This window comes from Aegilops tauschii, chromosome 5, assembly GCF_002575655.3.
Source record: "Aegilops tauschii subsp. strangulata cultivar AL8/78 chromosome 5, Aet v6.0, whole genome shotgun sequence".
NCBI lineage: Eukaryota > Viridiplantae > Streptophyta > Magnoliopsida > Poales > Poaceae > Aegilops > Aegilops tauschii.
In genome coordinates this window covers 361,686,758-361,705,254 of record NC_053039.3, presented here as the reverse complement: position 1 = coordinate 361,705,254, position 18,497 = coordinate 361,686,758, and the positions used below count along the sequence as shown (strand labels likewise).

The window sequence follows — 18,497 nt, the reverse complement described above, 5'->3', positions numbered from 1 at the left end:
TGGTGAAGTGTGGAAATGACCTGCAGCAGCACGGAAGCAAGGTCAGGAGCGGTGGCCACCGAAGAGGAAGAAACATGAATCAATCCGACGAATCGGTTATGGCGACGGCGATGGTGTTTCACCTCGATTCCGGCGACGACGACAGTGGACGAACGGGCCGGGGTCTGGCAGAAGGGCTGCGAGGGCCAGGGGAGGCAACGCGGTAGCGGCAGGGGCCGGCGGGCGGCCATCGGCGAAGAGGCAGTGGCGGGGTAGAGGCGACACATCGGCGCGAGAGTTTTGCTCCGAGCGGTAGGGACGGAGTAAAAAATAGGGGTGGGATACACGCGGGAGGATAATTAATCCTCCGCTAACGGCTATTGGGGATCGGCTAGATGCGCATTAGATGAGGAAAACCCAATTTATCCTCCTCTAACAATGAATAGGGGATCGGTTAGAGTTGCCCTAACTGAACCGGTCTAAAATAATCATGTGTGTGCTAAATAGAGACAGATGTGGATACATGATTTATCTAAGAAATTTGCACTCCAAGTTGGAACATAGAAAACTCGAATACTTACTCAAGTTGTCTTCCACGACTTCTCAAAGCAATAGAAAACTGCATTGCCAAATCATGTTCTCTTTCCCAACTTGATCGAAACAGCGCACGCTTTGCAACTTGCAACCATTGAAAATGTTTAAATTAGTACTTGGATGTTTGAACCTTGTGAAACAAGTCATGTGCAACCTTTTGATGTCACAAAATTGTGCAATTTTGTGAACATACGTAACTGAGATAGCTCGGAATCTTGGCAACGAAACCTTACAAGTCAAAATACATCTTCAGATCTTGTGTGCCATTTCAGTCATGGAGCCCACACCCTTGTCAGTGTGCATCTCGCTGCTCTGTATCGCGCTGCTGTGCCTCCTATGGAACAAGTCAACGAAGCCCCCCGCCGGTGCGCCTGCACCGCCACCGCCACCGGGCCCAACGCCGTTCCCGGTCATCGGCAACATCCCGAACCTGGTCCGCGGCGGCGAGCTACATCGCGCGCTCGCTCGCCTGTCGGCGTCCTACGGCCCCGTCATGTCGATGAGGCTCGGCATGGCGAGCCTCGTCGTGCTGTCGTCTCCGGCTACGGCGCACGAGGCGCTCCACAAGAAGGAGGGTGCCGTCTCCTCCCGGTGGGTCCCCGACAGCGCCAGCGTCATGGGCCACAGCGGCATCTCCATGGTGTGGCTCCCGAGCTCCAGCCCTCTGTGGAAGCACCTGCGCACCGTGGCGAGCACCCTGCTCTTCACGTCCCGGCGGCTCGGCGCCAGTCGCGCCATCCAGGAGCGCAAGGCCCGGGAGCTCGTTGACCACTTACACGCGAGCTCCGGCCGCCCGGTGCGCGTCGCGCTCCCCGTGTTCAGCGCCGTGCTCAACATGCTGTCCAGCGTTCTGTTCTCGGAGGACGTCGTCGAGCTGGGGTCGGTGACCGGGCAGGAGTTCATGGTGCTCATCGCAGACTCTGTCGCGGAGACGGCAAGGCCGAACATCTCCGACTTCTTCCCATTCCTCAGCTCGCTAGATCTCAGCCGCCGCCGCCGCGCGGTCGCCGCGAATCTCAGTAGATTCTACCAGTTCTTCGACGCTGTCATAGACCGTCGGTTGAACAGCGCCGAGAAGCCCGGCGACCTGCTGGAGTCGCTGCTCGAGCTCCCCGCCAAGTCCCAGCTCGAGCGGCCGGTGATCCGAGCTCTCCTAACGGTACATCACATTTTCAGGGACGATCCATGACTGATGAAATTAAAGCTGTGACCGTTGTAATTAATCTTGCTGTCATGAACCAGGATCTGTTCATCGCTGGGAGCCACACGACGACCACCACGGTGGAGTGGGCGATGGCGGAGCTGCTCCGCAACCCGACCAAAATGGCGAAGGCGCGCGCCGAGCTCAGGGAAGCGTTCGGATCCGGCAACGCAGAGGAAGGTGACCTCGCCAACCTCCCGTACCTCCAGGCCGTGATGAAGGAAACGATGCGGCTGCACCCCCCAGCGCCGCTGCTGCTGCCGCACGAGGTGTCGGAGACCGGCGTGACGCTCGGCGGCTGCTCGGTGCCGAAGGGCGCCCGTGTTCTGATCAACGTGTGGGCCATCGGGAGGGACCCCGAGGTGTGGGCCGAGCCGGAGGTGTTCATGCCGGAGAGGTTCTTGGACAGGGAGGTGGACTTCCGGGGGAGGGCGTTGGAGTTCATACCGTTCGGATCGGGGCGGAGGGCGTGCCCCGGGATGCCGCTGGCCGTGACGGTCGTGCCGATGGTGTTGGCATCGCTGCTCCACGAGTTCGAATGGAGGCTGCCGGATGGGATGGTGCCCGGTGATGTGGATCTCAGCGACCGGTTTGGCGCCGCGCTAGAGCTTGCCGTTCCCCTGAGGGCCGTGTCGGTTTGGACGAAAGGCGCGGAAGATTTGAGTTCTTCTTCGTGACGAACTCATTACCCGTTGACTACCTTTTCTTGATTTATTTTCATCATCAATGTACTAAACATTTCACATTTGCGTTCTATTATAAGTGCACATTTTGTTTGTGTGAGTACTGTATTGTAATTTTCTTTCGTGGGAGGAGCTATGTTTATTTATAATTTTGTTATTTAAAAAAAATCCAGGGCCAAACTGGTATGAACGCTCTAGCGGCCGAACCCATGCTCTCCACCCCTCCACCCGACCGACCGCTGCCGCCACGGCCACCGCCACCGCAGATGTGGCCATTGACCGAGCTCGCCGCGCCACCGTGTCGCGCCGCTTCCTATCGGGATGTCGTCTATCGCCATCTCCCCAAGGGAAAGGGCCATAACATCTCTCCATCTTTCCCAATATCGATGGGAGATCATGAAGAGGGGGATCCGATCTCGGACCCCATGGAGGATTTGGGGGAGCCAACGCGGCCGGTCCACCTACCGCTAGCGGCGAGACTTCGTAGGATTCGCAGCATCATTAGGCGGGAGGAGGCGTATGATAACATCCCGCTGGTCGTACATGAAGAAGTTGGAGTGATCTGCTGGACCACGTTGAAGGAGATGAGGAGGTTGCACGTGAAGCCCCCTGAGGGAGTCCTGGATTAGGGGGGTCCTCGGGCGTCCGGCTGTGTGATATGGGCCGGACTGATGGGCCGTGAAGATACAAGGTAGAAGGCCTTCCCCCATGTCCGGATGGGACTCTCCGTTGCGTGGATGGCAAAATTGGCGTCCGAATACGTAATTTCCTTTTTCTGCAAGCCGACTCTGTACAACCCTAGGCCCCTCCGGTGTCTATATAAACCGGAGGGTTTAGTCCGTAGAGGCTATCAGAATTCATATAGGCTAGACATCTAGGGTTTAGCCATTACGATCTCGAGGTAGATCAACTCTTGTAACCCCTATACTCATCAAAGTCAATCAAGCAGGAAGTAGAGTTTTACCTCCATTAAGAGGGCCCAAACCTGGGTAAACATCGTGTCCCCTTTGTCTCCTGTTACATTCGATCCTCAGACGGACAGTTCGGGACCCCCTACCCGAGATCGGCCGGTTTTGACACCGACATTGGTGCTTTCATTGAGAGTTCCACTGTGTCGTCGCCAGAAGGTTCGATGGCTCGCTTGATCATCAACAACGATGCTGTTTCCGGGGAAACTTTCCTCCCTGGTCAACTTTTCGTGTTTGGCGGCTTCGCTCTGCGTGCCAATTCGACCGGCCACCTTGAACAGATCGATAGCTACGCCCCTGGTCATCAGATCAGGTTCGGAAATCTGAATTACGTCGCTATATCCGAGGAGACTTAATCCTCGAAGGATTCTCAGCCCTGACCGTTCCTCACCTACAAAAAGGAAACCCGTCGGATCCACCATCTGGCCTCGGGCGAGAGTCAACAATTATCCCTCCCCTAGCCTTAGGTCCAGAGAAGACCACCTCATCCGAAGATGGGAGTTTAAAACCCACCGGACTCTCTCCTACTACAGAGCTCTTTGCCAGAGACCCAGAGGTGACTATACCTTCGACAAGCCTGGAATCAAGCAGGACTCTCCCTGTCATCGAAGAGCCGAACTCACCCCTGGAAGCTAGCTCCGAACTCTCAAGGTTTGCGCTCGTTGAGCACGACCAGCTGTCATGTACCATGCCCAGCTCCGCAGGACCTCAGTTCCCCGTCCGGCCTTCGCTCCTAAGCGAGGCCTTGGACTTAATGCGGTCTCTCGCCATCACGGAGGTATCACCTCCAAATTACACCCAGCACAAACTAGGGGCTGATTGCGGGGAATTTTGCGTCCCACCCACCACCCACTTGGTAGCCACTGTCGAAGACTTCACCGACATGCTCGACTACGCCTCCGAAGACATCGATGGTATGGACGACGATGCCGGAGCCGAACCAAGCCAAAATCCGCCTATCACCGGGCGTTGGACTGCCACTTCTACGTACGACGTGTACATGGTGGATACACCCAAAGAGGACGACGATGGCAATCAGGATCCGATCGAGGACAAGCCCGTCGAGGTACCACCAAAGCGTCGACGTCAGCGGCGCCCTTCATGATCGCGGCAGGAAAAAGAAAGTAATACCGGCACCGGAGACACTGATACTCCGGAGAATGCCGAAGACTCTGACCACCCCATCGAGCCTGCCATAGAGCATGATGATTGGGAAGACGGACAAGTCAACCCAGACGAACTTGCCGAGAATGAGGATTCGGAGGACAGTAACTATCTACCGGCCTCCGAGGAGGAAGTCAGCCTCGGCAACGAAGATTTCATCGTGCCTGAGGAACCCCTCGAGCAAGAACGCTTGTAGCGACAGCTCATTGCAACTGCAAGGAGCCTAAAAAAGAAACAACAACAGCTTCAAGTCGAACAGGATACGCTCAACGACAGATGGACCCAAGTCCTTGCTGCCGAGGAATATGGCCTCAAGTGCCCAACAAAGAGTTATCCGAAGCATCGGCTACTGCCACAATTCGATGACGAGGCCCTTGAACCAATACCGTCAAGATATAATCATGCTGATGAACCAGACCGACCACCACGTGGGTGAGACAGATCAGCTGCTTATGCCGAACACCAGCCCGCGCCACCTCGCCACCGAGCCAAAGAGGTAGCGGCTCCGGGCTACACCTATGACTTACATCAGGACCTGGACAATAGAGCCGGCCAGACCAGATCAATCTACAGATCAAGGGGACGCTCTCCAACGAGAGACGGCGGCCATCAGGCTTGGCGCGATAAGCATAACCAAACTCGGGCTGAAAACCGAACACGGATGTAATCTGAACTCCGTCGTGACGTTGCCCGATACAGAGGCGCCGCACACCCCTTCTGCTTTACCGATGAGGTAATGCAGCATCAGTTTCTAGAAGGGTTTAAACCCGTAAACATTGAATCATATGATGGAACGACAGATCCCGCGGTATGGATTGAGGATTTTCTTCTCCATATTCACATGGCTCGCGGCGACGATCTCCACGCCATTAAATAGCCCCCTAAAGCTAAAAGGACCAGCACGACACTGGTTAAACAGCCTCCCAGAGAACTCCATTGGTAGCTGGGAAGATTTGGAGGATGCCTTTCGAGACAACTTCCAAGGTACCTATGCCCGGCCTCTGGATGCCGATGACCTTAGTTATATAGTCCAGCAACCCGGAGAGTGAGCCCGCAAACTCTAGACTAGGTTCTTAATTAAAAAGAACCAAATCGTCGACTGTCCAGACACCGAAGCCCTCGCAGCCTTTAAACATAGCGTCCGCGATGAATGGCTCGCCCGACACCTCGGTCAGGAAAAGCCGAAGTCTATGGCAGCTCTTCCCGCACTCATGACCCACTTCTGCGTGGGAGGAGACAGCTGGTTGGCTCGTAGAAGCAATAGCACCAGCGATCCTGGCACCTCCGAAGCCAGGGACGGCAATGGCAGGCCACGACACAACAAACATAAGCGTCGAAACAACAATGAAGAAACTGAAGACACAGAGGTTAACGCGGGATTCAGTGGCTCTAAATCCGGTCAACGGAAGAAGCCATTCAAAGGAAATAAAGTTGGTCCATCTAATTTGGACAAAATACTCGGCCTTGCCAGATTCATGGCACACCTAACAAGCCTGCCAATCATTCCAACAGAAACTGTTGGGTCTTCAAACATGTCGGTAAGTTAAATACCGAACATAAGGGGAAAGGCCCGCCAAGCGAGGACAGTGATGAGCCCCGCCCACCGAACACAGGGGGACAAAAGAAATTTCCCCCTGAGGTGAAAAATAGTGAACATGATATATGTCACGCATATCCCCAAAAGGGAGCGCAAGCGCGCACTAAGGGACGTCTACGCCGTAGAGCCTGTCGCCCCTAAATTCAACCCGTGGTCGGCTTGTCTGATCACCTTCGATCGCAGGGACCACCCGACCAGTATCCATCATGGGGGTTCGGCAGCGCTGGTCCTCGATCCAATTATCAACGGATACCATCTCACTCGAGTCCTTATGGACGGCGGCAACAGTCTTAACCTGATCTATCAAGACACTGTCCGTAAAATGGGTATTGACCCGTCAAGAATCAAGCCTAGTAACACCACCTTTAAGGGAGTGATACCCGGCATCGAGGCCCGCTGCACGGGCTCATTAACATTGGAAGTATGTAGCGATCCGACATCAGATGGTCAAATCTCTGTGTATAAGTGTCATCCCTGGATCGGTAATGCTGCCACACACAGTAGTTGAAGGATTTATAACAGAGTTCAATCACACACTTATTATATCGAATGTCTCAAAAGAGAACTTATTACCATAATATGGCTTAAGGCCATCTAAATAAGATAACTGTGGAAGCATCAAAGATAAATGAGTCCATCAACTCCAACAGCATAGCTGAGTGCACGACAACGAGCTAGCGCACCTTACTCTTCATCTGAAAAGTCTACAACATAGTACGTTGCAGCCCGAAACGGGTCAGCACATGGAATATGCTGACAAAATAACACTATAGAGCAATGAACAAGATAACAGCTATCACTACATGCACATATGGCTGGTGGAGGCTCTATGGTTATCATTTTTGCGTAAAGCCAATTTTTCCCTACTGCAAAGGAATATATTTTATTTAACTATCAAGTTGGTTGATAAACATTGGGAAGGTTCCTCCAACTCAATCCCAATTAAACAATATTAACAACCCAACAAAATTAATTAAAGAGTGATGAGATCAAATCAATAATTCAAGTACCAGATACTCAAGATGTCCATAACCGGGGACACGGCTAACCATGATTAGTTTGTACACTCTGCAGAGGTTTGCGCACTTTTCCCCACAAGACTCGATCTCCTCCGTTGTATTTCTCGCACTTCATGATGTTTGAGAAAACAGATGACCGAGACACAGTCTTTTCGAAGAGGTCCCCTTAACCGATAGATAGGCCGGTACACCTACAATCCCCTACATTTGCTAGCCCATCATGGAAAGGTTTCCCACAACTTACTCAACTATGCCAGAGCCCATAATGGCTTGTGGCTGCACACGGATGTTTCTAGCATGAATAATCTTATGATCCCTTTGAGGCTGGGTGGCGAACCATAGGATGATCACACGGGTACTCCGGGATATCCTAGGACATTGCTGGATTGCTCCAGGTGCCCAGACAACCACTGGGTGCTCCAGGGTGCCTCAACCAATCCACCCAAATGTGTATTAAAGTAGCCACTTGAAGTTAACCATTAATTAACAACTCTCACATCTGTCATGGATTCACTCAAACCAATCCACATCTACGAGCATAGCATAGCAGTATAAGCATCACGTAGAAGTAACTCCCAAGGTTTGAAATAAAGGACAATAGGTTCTACCTCATCATCTACTTCCCAATACCCACATGTTAACAAATCCTAACCATGCAATGTTTGAGGGATGAAACTAATGCATAAAAACTGGGTAATAAAGGGGTATGATCAAAGTATTACTTGCCTTGCTGACGATCGAAAAACCCTAGTGACTCGTAGTAGCACGCTTCGCACTCCGGAAACTCTATCGTAAACAAACAGTAGCATACATAAGCACTCAAGCATAAGATGCAAGGGTAAAACTGAAGAGAAAAGATCCAAACTGAGAATTCAACTGAAGAGCTTCGACTTGCAAAAAGAATCAATCGAATCGGAGCTACGAAACTCAAACTACGACCAAAAGAAGTTTGAAATCAAATCTGCTTGAAAACAAATTTTAAATTGTCAAAACCATGTTCAAGTTGATTATCTAGAAAGAGGGGTCCGAGATGAAGATTTTGGCGTTGGTTTCACTAGATTTGGATAAACGAGCAAAAAGTTGCGAGGGTTTGAAGATCAGGGACTAATCTGTGATAAAAGTATTCATGGATAGGTCCCTGGTGAAAATAAAATAAAAAGAAAAACGTAACGAACGAGCGTTCACTATCAGGGACAAACGAACGAATACGTTCGCTAACAAAGATGTTCGAGTGAACGTTCCCTAATTAGAACCGATCGGAAATAAACTGAGAAAACCGAGAAAACCCTAACCCTAAAAAAACGATCTAAACCGCTGAACCGAAAAAAACCAAAACGAACCGGCGAACCGGGGTGGTTTTTATACCGGTCAACGACGGCGATGGGTCCGGCAACTCCGGCGAGGCGGCGGCTCCGGCGGCGCGGGCGGGGCGTCGCTGTGGGGCGGCGGCGCGGGCGCGCGGCGAAGGCGGCAGCTAAAGGCGGCGCGGGCGGCAGCTTGGTGCAGTGGCGGCGGCCTTGGTGGGGAGGAGAGGGCGGCGGGGCGGGTTTATAAAGGGGCCGGGGAGGGGGGGTCTGCCTTGCGGGAGGGGGCGGCGGTGGCTCGTGTCCGAGCCGGACACGACGACGACGGCATAGCTCAGGACTCATGTCCCGAGTCGGAGAGGGAGGCGGCGGGGCGACGTGGGCCGGCCTGCTCGGCTGGGCCTTCGGCCCAGTCGGGCGGGAAGACGATTTTTTTTAAAAAAATTTGCCCGAGAGAAAAATCCTAATAAAATTCTAAAAAATGCCAAAAACAATTTTCACCGTCTAAACCTAATATTTAGAACAAAGTGAACATTTTTCTGGCCTAAAAATGCAATTTTCAAAAATGCATATTTTCTAATTCAAATAAAATACAAATAAAAATAAAAATTTGATTTTAAAATTTCTCCTCCAATATTCCTCTCTTTTGAAGAAGTCATATTATCTTCTCTCTTTTATTTTATTTTTATATTGGAAATAATTGGAGAGAAAATATTAAAACCAAATTGATCCTCTTTTCAAATTTGAGAAAAAATTCAAATATGAAAATAAACAAAATCCCCAACTCTCTCCTTGGGTCCTTGAGTTGCTTAAGATTTCTAGGATCACAACCAAAATGCAATTAAAATATGATATGCATATGATGACCTATGTATAACATCCAAATTGAAAATTGGGATGTTACAAAGTAGTCTTCGGTTCATCGGATAACTTCCGAAGCGAAGACTTGATCTTCGACATTGTCCCCTTCCGCAGTGGTTATCACACACTGCTCGGATGAATCGCCTTCTCCCGCTTCAATGCAGTCCCACATTATGCTTACTTAAAGCTCAAAATGCCTGGACCCCGCGGCGTTATCACAGTGAATGGAAACATGGAGCGCTCCCTCCGTACTGAGGAGCACACTGCGGCCCTTGCAGACGAAGTACAAAGCGGCCTCATCAAGCCGAATAAATCATCGGCCATCAAGGCCCCGGACACCGCTAAGCGAGTCCGGCCTACACCGCAGAATGACAGCTCCGTGGATCCAGAGCTAGACTAGCAGTCTCGCCTCCGCGATTGCCACACACAACCACGACATATGTACCGCGTGTGCATAATTATGCACTCAAAATACCCTAGGCAACGACGGAGGCACACTGCGGGCAAGGTCTATAGTGCGGCTTGACCCTATTTGACCTTAACCTTTCTTCTATTTTCCATACCATAGGTGCATTAAAACCTAGCTATCCTATGGTCGTGCAGGGGCTCTTTCCGGGCCCCTTTTGTATAAACGACCGTGGACTGCTCCTCTCAAAGGATTTTTCTACCAAGGAGAAACGGCGCAGACGTGCGGCAGGGCATCAATGAGATCTTCAAGACTACTTTTTTTAGGCCCCGTATAAAGCTTCCCCTTGTGTACAAATTCTCGGCATGTAAAATAGCCTTGATCTTTATGGCATTATCTGTAATAGCACGTTTTGACATATCAATCAGATTATAATGGAAACAGTTTTTCACCAACCCCTGTTCGGTATTGGTTCATTTCATAAATCTGTATTCCTTTTGTGTCGGATTGCCATATATACTTTGGTACGGCTTAAATGCCAGGGGCTCTATTCGGCCACACATATTTTCAAAAAGTCCGAACACTTCTAGAGTACACTTCGGCGTCCCGAATATTGCATTACATGCATCAGCTCCGAATCATGTCTTTGGTCAATGGTTGGGTTGCCCGTCTCCTGTGATTACTACCTTACATTCCGCTTGTTCGGCTAGGGTAGTAAAGGGAGAACTACTGCGATTGTGTTTCTGGCTCGTCCGGTCAAGCACCTTAGTAGAGAAAGCTGAAAACTGACTGTCATGATACGGCGAGAGCTGGTCGGCGATTCGACGACTTGTTATAAATCTCTTGCGATTTCTTCCGTATTATACGAAGGACTGCCTTCATCCAGTCACGCGTCTAAGGCATCCTAGTTCGGATAACCGCATACACACCAGGGGCTAGTACTTAGTCCCACCGTCAAACTCCCATGGCTAAGTGAAAGTGATAAAGCCGCATAATCTGATTGCCTGGTTCGCTGCGCATACACCTCCTTCACGGACCAAGACGTTGGGTCAAGTGTGATCGTGTGCTATTCCGAACACCCCTGTAGCATCTACGTGGGGACTGAAGCCGACGACTGTCAAACTCTCAGAATTAAAAAAATGGCCGCACAGGAGGAAAGTAATTTCAGATGAAAGCATACATATATTACAGGCCTGGTTCATAACCCAAAGTATGGATAAATATATTACATTCACTCAAACATGATATCCTTTGAGCATTGGCCCTCTACCAATCGGGCATCCTCCAGGACATCGTCAAAATACCGCTCCGGCTTGCGGTGGTCCTTGCCTTTGGGTGGCCCCTCGGTCGCCACGACGGTGGCCTTCATCTTCACCCAATGCATTTTCACACGGGCAAAGGCCATCCGTGCACCCTCTATGCACGCCGAGCGCTTTACGGCTTCAACTCGGGGCAGCGCGTCGACGAGCCGCTTCACCAGGCCGAAGTAGCTGCTAGGAATGGGTTCGGTTGGCTACAGTCGGACTATGACGTCCTTCATGGCCAAGCCGGACACCCTATGCAGCTCCGCCAGTTGCTTCATCTGGTTGTTCAAAAGCACCGGGTGTTCCGGTGCCAGGAACTGTGACCAGAAGAGCTTCTCCGTTGAGCTCCCCTCCCGTGCTCGGAAGAACTGTGTGGCGTAGGCGGCACTCCTCGAAAGATCCGCAAAGGCGTCTGGAGAACTCCATAGTCGAGTGAGCAAGGCATATCTTTGACCCCCAAATAGACTCTGCAAGAGAAAGGGCTTAACAGCCGCTATCTGTTCGGCCTGCCGGATCTCCTCTCGAGCACTTCGGGATTTGGTGCACGCCTCTTTGGCCTCTTGGAGGGCCTTGGCGAGATCTGCCGCCTGGGCCGTACTCTTCTCCTCCAAGGCCTCGCACCTGCCGTAGGCGTCCTTCAACTCTTGCTCTACCTCAGTCACCCACTCCTCATGTTGGCGGCGGGCGACCTGTTCAGTCTTTAAATCCGCATCAGCTTTGTCAGCGGCCGCCTTGCTCACCTTCGCCTCCTCCTTGGCTTGGGCAAGAGCGCTCTTGAGGGACTCAACCACGGTCGCGCTAACTACACCCATAATCAAAGCAGTACATGCGTTACCCTCTGACTCTGCATATCACTTCCATATATATGATGAAACTCTTTTCAAAATACGCACATACCTTGCGCCTCATCGAACCGCTTGTTAACGCGGTCGATCTCATCATCAGCCAGCTTCAGTCTCCGATTGAGGTCGGAAACTTCAGCGGCCTGGGCGGTTGCCGCCAACAGGGAAGCCTGTTATAAAATAGATAAGCATGTCACCTCTACCGAATACTACTCGATCCTCTGTTCGGCCTTTTTCAAAACCGAACAGAGTCACAGGGGCTACTATCTATATACAAGTATACTTCCTTCATATGAAAAGCGTCTAAGAGTATTACGTCGCATACCTCGAAGCCTGTTAGTAGGCTGGTGAAGGCTTCGTTCAGCCCGCTCTTGGCGGACTGAACCTTCTCGACCACCAAACCCATCAGGGTGCGGTGCTCCTCCACAATGGCAACACGTTGTAGTGCTTCCACCAGAGTGTTCGGCGCCTCCAGATTAGTGGAGGTCGCCGCCGGAGCTGGCGCTCCCCCTCCTTCAAAGGGGGTTGCTCGCCCGATTCTGGAGCCGCATGGGTCTCCGGAAGGATGTCCGGCTGGGAGTCGGACTGGTCAGTCCCCCGCCATCGGTCGCCATGGGGGTCGCACCCCCCATGTCTTTGGCAGCTGAGGTATTACCCTCGGGCGCCGTTTCGGTAGCCTTGCCCACCTCTCCGTGACCTGGAGAGGTCGTTCGGGAAAACACCTCGGTGTCATCCGTGATGATTGGTGGAGAGGCTGGCGGAGGCATCTCGCTCTCCACCATCTCTGGTGCCAGAGAGCTCCCCTCAGATATCGATGGATTGGGGAGGTCGCAGGCAGGACTGAAACACACACAACATAATATGTTATATAGAAAACATAAAAGACCGGATGCTTGTAAAGTATCCTATGATACTTACGATGTGGCCAGGGGCTTTGCCCTGGGGCGCCTCTTGGGGATGTGTTCGGCACCCGAATCCGAACCATCTGAGAGGGTAATCTTCCCCCTCTTGGACACTCCCTCTTCCGGGTCTGTGGAGGCTGCCCTTTTATTTTTCCTCCCCTTGAGGGGAGAATCACTTTCCACCTCCTCCTCCTCTTCGTCTTCATCTCCCTCGTGGGAGGAGGGGACTTCAGTCTCTCTGGACACTGCGTCCGAAGTACCTTTACGACGGAGGCCACCCTTGGCCTCCTTGCTCTTCTACTTGGCCTTCTTCTTCGGCGCCTGATAGGGCGCCAGAACTAGCATCTTCGTGAGCTGGGGTGTGGCCGGATCTTCAGGCTGCGGTGCCGGACACTTGATACGCTCTGCATTCGCTATCTAGCCCTGTGAGAGGGATGGAGAACCCATTATGCCTAAGGATTTATGGACCAAAGGTATGCTTGAGAATAATACACTTACAGGAGTGGCCAGATTCTTGCTGTCAAGGCCGATGTCTTCGATCTTCTTCGGCCACGTCTTCTGGGCCTTAAAGAGCAGCTTCCAGATCTCTTCGTGCGTTCTGCCGAAGAAGCGCTGTAGGGTCCGGGGACCTTCCAGATTGAACTCCCACATATGGAGAGGCCGGAGTTGGCAAGGGAGGATCCGGCGGAAGAGCATCACCTGAATCACGTCAGTGAGACTGGTGTTCTTGTTTATCATGTTTTTGATGCGGTTTTGCAGCGTCAACACTTCCGCGGTCGACCCCCAGTCCAGACCCTTGTTGGTCCATGACGCGAGCCGCATAGGGGGTCCGGATCTAAACTCAGGAGTGGCCGCCCATCTGGTGCCACGGGGTTCGGTGATGTAGAACCACTCCTGCTGCCACACCTTGACGGTCTCCACAAAGGCCCCTTTAGGCCAAGCAGTGTTGGGGAGCTTACTCACCATTGCGCCGCCGCAGTCCGCATGCTACCCGTCGACCACCTTTGGCTTCACATTGAAGACTTTTAGCCATAGGCCGAAGTGTGTGTGTGTGGGGGTGCGGAGTAGCACCTCGCACACGAAGATAAACGCCAAGATGTGGAGGAAAGAATTTGGGGCTAGATCATGGAAGTCTAGCCCATAGTAGAACATGAGGCCACAGACAAAGGGGTGGGGGGGGGTGTGAAACCCTAGTCCACGGAGGAAGTGAGGGATGAACACAACCCTTTCGCCGGGCTCCGGGGTGGGGATAACTTGCTGATAACCCACCAGTATAGGGGATCGCAACAGTTTTCGAGGGTATAGTATTCAACCCAAATTTATTGATTCGACACAAGGGGAGCCAAAGAATATTCTCCAGTATTAGCAGTTGAGTTGTCAATTCAACCACACCTGAAAGGATTAATATTTGCAGCAAAGTATTTAGTAGCAAAGTAGTATGGAAGTAACGGTAACGGTGGCAAAAGTAACAGTAGCAGTTTTTGTAGCAATCGTAACAGTGGCAACGGAAAAGTAACTAAGCAAAGATCAATATGTGAAAAGCTCGTAGGCAATGGATGAATGATGGATAATTATGTCGGATGCGATTCCTCATGTAACAGTTATAACATAGGGTGACACAGAACTAGCTCCAGTTCATCAATGTAATGTAGGCATGTATTCCGAATATAGTCATACATGCTTATGGAAAAGAACTTGCATGACATCTTTTGTCCTACCCTCCCGTGGCAGCGGGGTCCTATTGGAAACTAAGGGATATTAAGGCCTCCTTTTAATAGAGTATCAGACCAAAGCATTAACACTTAGTGAATACATGAACTCCTCAAACTACGGTCATCACCGGGAGTTGTCCCGATTATTGTCACTTCGGGGTTGCCGGATCATAACACATAGTAGGTGACTATTGACTTGCAAGATAGGATCAAGAACTCACATATATTCATGAAAACATAATAGGTTCAGATCTGAAATCATGGCACTCGGGCCCTAGTGACAAGCATTAAGCATAGCAAAGTCATAGCAACATCAATCTTAGAACATAATGGATACTAGGGATCAAACCCTAACAAAACTAACTCGATTACATGGTAAATATCATCCAACCCATCACCATCCAGCAAGCCTATGATGGGATTACTCACGCACGGCGGTGAGTATCATGAAATTGGTGATGGAGGATGGTTGATGATGACGATGGCGATGGATTCCCCTCTCCGGAGCCCCGAACGGACTCCAGATCAGCCCCCTCGAGGAAGATTAGGGATTGGCGGCATCTCCGTATCGTAAAACGCGATGAATCCTTTTTTTGATTTTCTTTTTGTCCCCGAAAGTGAATATATGGAGTTGGGGTTGAGGTCGGTGGAGTCCCAGGGGGCCCATGAGGCAGGGGGCGTGCCCCAGGGGGGGGGCGCCCTGCACCCTCGTGGACATGGTGTGGGTGAGGGAATCCTGGACTAAGGGGTCCTCGGGCGTCCGGCCTGTTAGCCATGGGCCGGACTGAATGGGCTGTGAAGATACCAAGACCGAAGGCTCTCTCCCGTGTCCGAATAGGACTCTCCTTGGCGCGGAAGGCAAGCTTGGCGTTCCACTATGAAGATTCCTTTCTCTGTAAATCGACCTTGTACAACCCTAGATCCCCTCCGGTGTCTATATAAACTAGAGGGCTTAGTCCGGAGGACGAATACTCATTACCATAGTCATACAGGCTAGACTTCTAGGGTTTAGCCATTACGATCTCGTGGTAGATCAACTCTTGTAATACTCATATTCATCAAGATCAATCAAGTAGGAAGTAGGGTATTACCTCCATAGAGAGGGCCCGAACCTGGGTAAACATTGTGTCCCCTTTCTCCTGTTACCATCGACCTTAGACGCACAGTTCGGGACCCCCTACCCGAGATCCGCTGGTTTTAACACCGACATTGGTGCTTTCATTGAGAGTTCCACTATGCCGTCCCCAAAAGGTTTGATGGCTCCTTCAATCGTCAACAACGATGCTGTCCAAGGGGAAACCTTCCTCCCCGGACAGATCTTCGTATTCGGCGGCTTCGCACTGCGGGCCAACTCGCTTGGCCATCTGGAGCAGATCGATAGCTACGCCCCTGGCCACCAGGTCAGATTTGGAAGCTTGAACTACGTCGCGGACATCCGTGGATACTTGATCTTCGACGGATTCGAGACTACGGCGGCTGCTCCCTATCCCCTCGATGAACATGACTTAAATCTGTCATCGGATCACATCCAGGAGATAGCTCCTGCAACTGCTTTGGCCTTAGATCCAGAGCAGATCGCGCCATCCGAGGACGGGAAGCTCAACCCCGCCACGGAGGCCACAGATCCCGCGGCGTTGGAGCCGCACACAGACCTAAGCTCGCGTGATATTTGTGTCATCGGAACCCCGGACCCGTTTCCGGCTATAAGTTCCGAACCATGTGCATCCGCGGACGTCGAGCTTGATCGGTCATCGATCGTCGAATTCAGCGCCGCAGACATCTTCCGGCACTCGCCTTTCGGCGATGTGCTAAACTCACTAAAAAATCTGTCCTTGGCGGGGGACTCACAGCCGAATTATGTCGGGTTCAAATTGGAGGATGATCTTGGAGAATTTCGCTTCCCATCCGCCACCCACTTCATAGCCACTATCGAGGACTTAACCGACATGCTTGATTACGGCTCTGAAGACATCGATGATATGGACGACGATGCCGACGAGGAGTAAGGCCAGAACCCGCCATTTACTAGATGTAGGACGGCCACTTCCTCGTACGATGTGTACATGGTGGATACACCTAAAGAAAATAACAACGATGACAAAGAAGATCCGGTTGAGAATAAACCTCCTGAGACACAGCCCAAACGCCGGCGTCCTCGGCGCCGCTCTAAGTCACGTCATTCAAAAGACAGCAATACTGGCACCAGAGAAAATAATACTCCGGACGATGCCGAAAACAATGAAGACCCTGTTGAGGCAACTTCCGAACAGGAGGAACAAGGAAACGGGCAAGTTCGCCCTGATGAACAGGCCATGCACAACGACTCGGACGACAGTAGTTATCTCCCGCTCTCCGAGGATGAGGAGAGCCTCGGCAACGAGGATTTCATCGTGCCTAAGGAACCTCTCGAGCAGGAGCGCTTCAAGCGCCAGCTAATAGCCACTGCAAGGAGCCTGAAAAAGAAGCAGCAACAGCTTCAAGCTGACCAAGATCTGCTCAACGACAGATGGACTGATGTGCTGGCAGCCGAAGAATACGACCTCAAGCGCCCAGCCAAGATTTACCTGAAGCGCAAATTGCTACCTCAGTTCGATGAGGAGGCGCCGGAGCCGTACCTCCCTCGCGCAACGCGGCGGACCGACAACCGCGCGGTCGGGATAATGTGGCCGACCAACCACGACGCGGTCGGGATAAAGCGGCAGCTCAAGCCGAACAGCAGCCCGCCCTCCCTCAACGTAAAAACAGAGATAAAACAGCTCGGGGATATACATATGACCTTCGGCAGGACCTGGACAGTAGAGCAGGATATACCAGATCGATCTACGGATCGCGAGGACGCGCCTCGACACGCGATGACGGCTATCTATTCGGACATGACAAACCCAGCCACGCCCGGGCCGAAAACCATCGACGGTCTTCATCGGAGCTACGTCGCGACGCGGCCCGATATAGAGGCGCCACACACCATCTTTGCTTCACTAACGAAGTAATGGATCATGAATTCCCAGAAGGGTTTAAACCCGTGAATATCGAATCATACGATGGAACAACTGATCCCGCGGTATGGATCGAGGATTTTATTCTCCACATCCACATGGCCCGCGGAGATGACCTCCACGCCATCAAATACCTCCCACTAAAACTCAAAGGACCAGCCCGGCACTGGCGGAACAGTCTGCCCAAAAATTTCATTGGCAGCTGGGAGGACTTGGAAGAAGCCTTCCTCGACAACTTCCAAGGTACATATGTTCGGCCACCAGATGCCGACGACTTAAGTCACATAGTTCAACAGCCTGGAGAGTCAGCCAGGAAATTCTGGACTAGGTTCCTAACTAAAAAGAACCAGATCGTTGATTGTCCGGATGCCGAAGCCCTAGCGGCCTTTAAACATAGCATCCGCGACGAATGGCTCGCCTGCCACCTCGGCCAAGAAAAGCCGAAATCTGTGGCAGCCCTCATGGCACTCATGACCCACTTTTGTGCGGGTGAGGATAGTTGGCTGGCCCGTAGTAAAAACACGGCCAGCGAAACAGGCCCCTCCGAGGTCAAAAATAGCAACGGCAAGCTCCGACACAACAGACACAAACGCCGAAGCAATGGAGACAACACCAATGACACGACAGTCAACGCCGGATTCAGTGGCTCCAAGTCCGGTCAGCGGAAGAAGCCGTATAAAAGAAACAATCAGGGACCATCCATCTTGGACCGCATACTCGATCGTCCGTGCCAGATACATGGCACCCAAGACAAACCAGCCAATCATACCAACAGAGATTGTTGGGTATTTAAACAGGCCGACAAGTTAAATGCCGAGAACAAGGAAAAGGGTTCGCAAAGCGAGGACGATGACGAGGAGCCCCGGCAACCGAACACAGGGGACAGAAGAAGTCCCCCCCCAAGTAAAAATGGTGAACATGATATATGCCACGCACATCCCCAAAAGGGAGCGCAAGCGCGCACT

General features: G+C 51.8%; 1 protein-coding gene across 1 annotated transcript; it reads left to right on the top strand.

The window, feature by feature from the left end:
• The first annotated feature begins 751 nt into the window (after positions 1–751).
• On the top strand, positions 752–2,557 carry LOC109743837 (cytochrome P450 76M5). The gene is made up of 2 exons (XM_020302916.4): positions 752–1,732; positions 1,816–2,557. The coding sequence occupies exons 1-2, from the start codon at positions 848–850 to the stop codon at positions 2,449–2,451; spliced, it is 1,521 nt and encodes a 506-aa protein (XP_020158505.1). The 5' UTR covers positions 752–847; the 3' UTR covers positions 2,452–2,557.
• Positions 2,558–18,497: the final 15,940 nt, after the last annotated feature.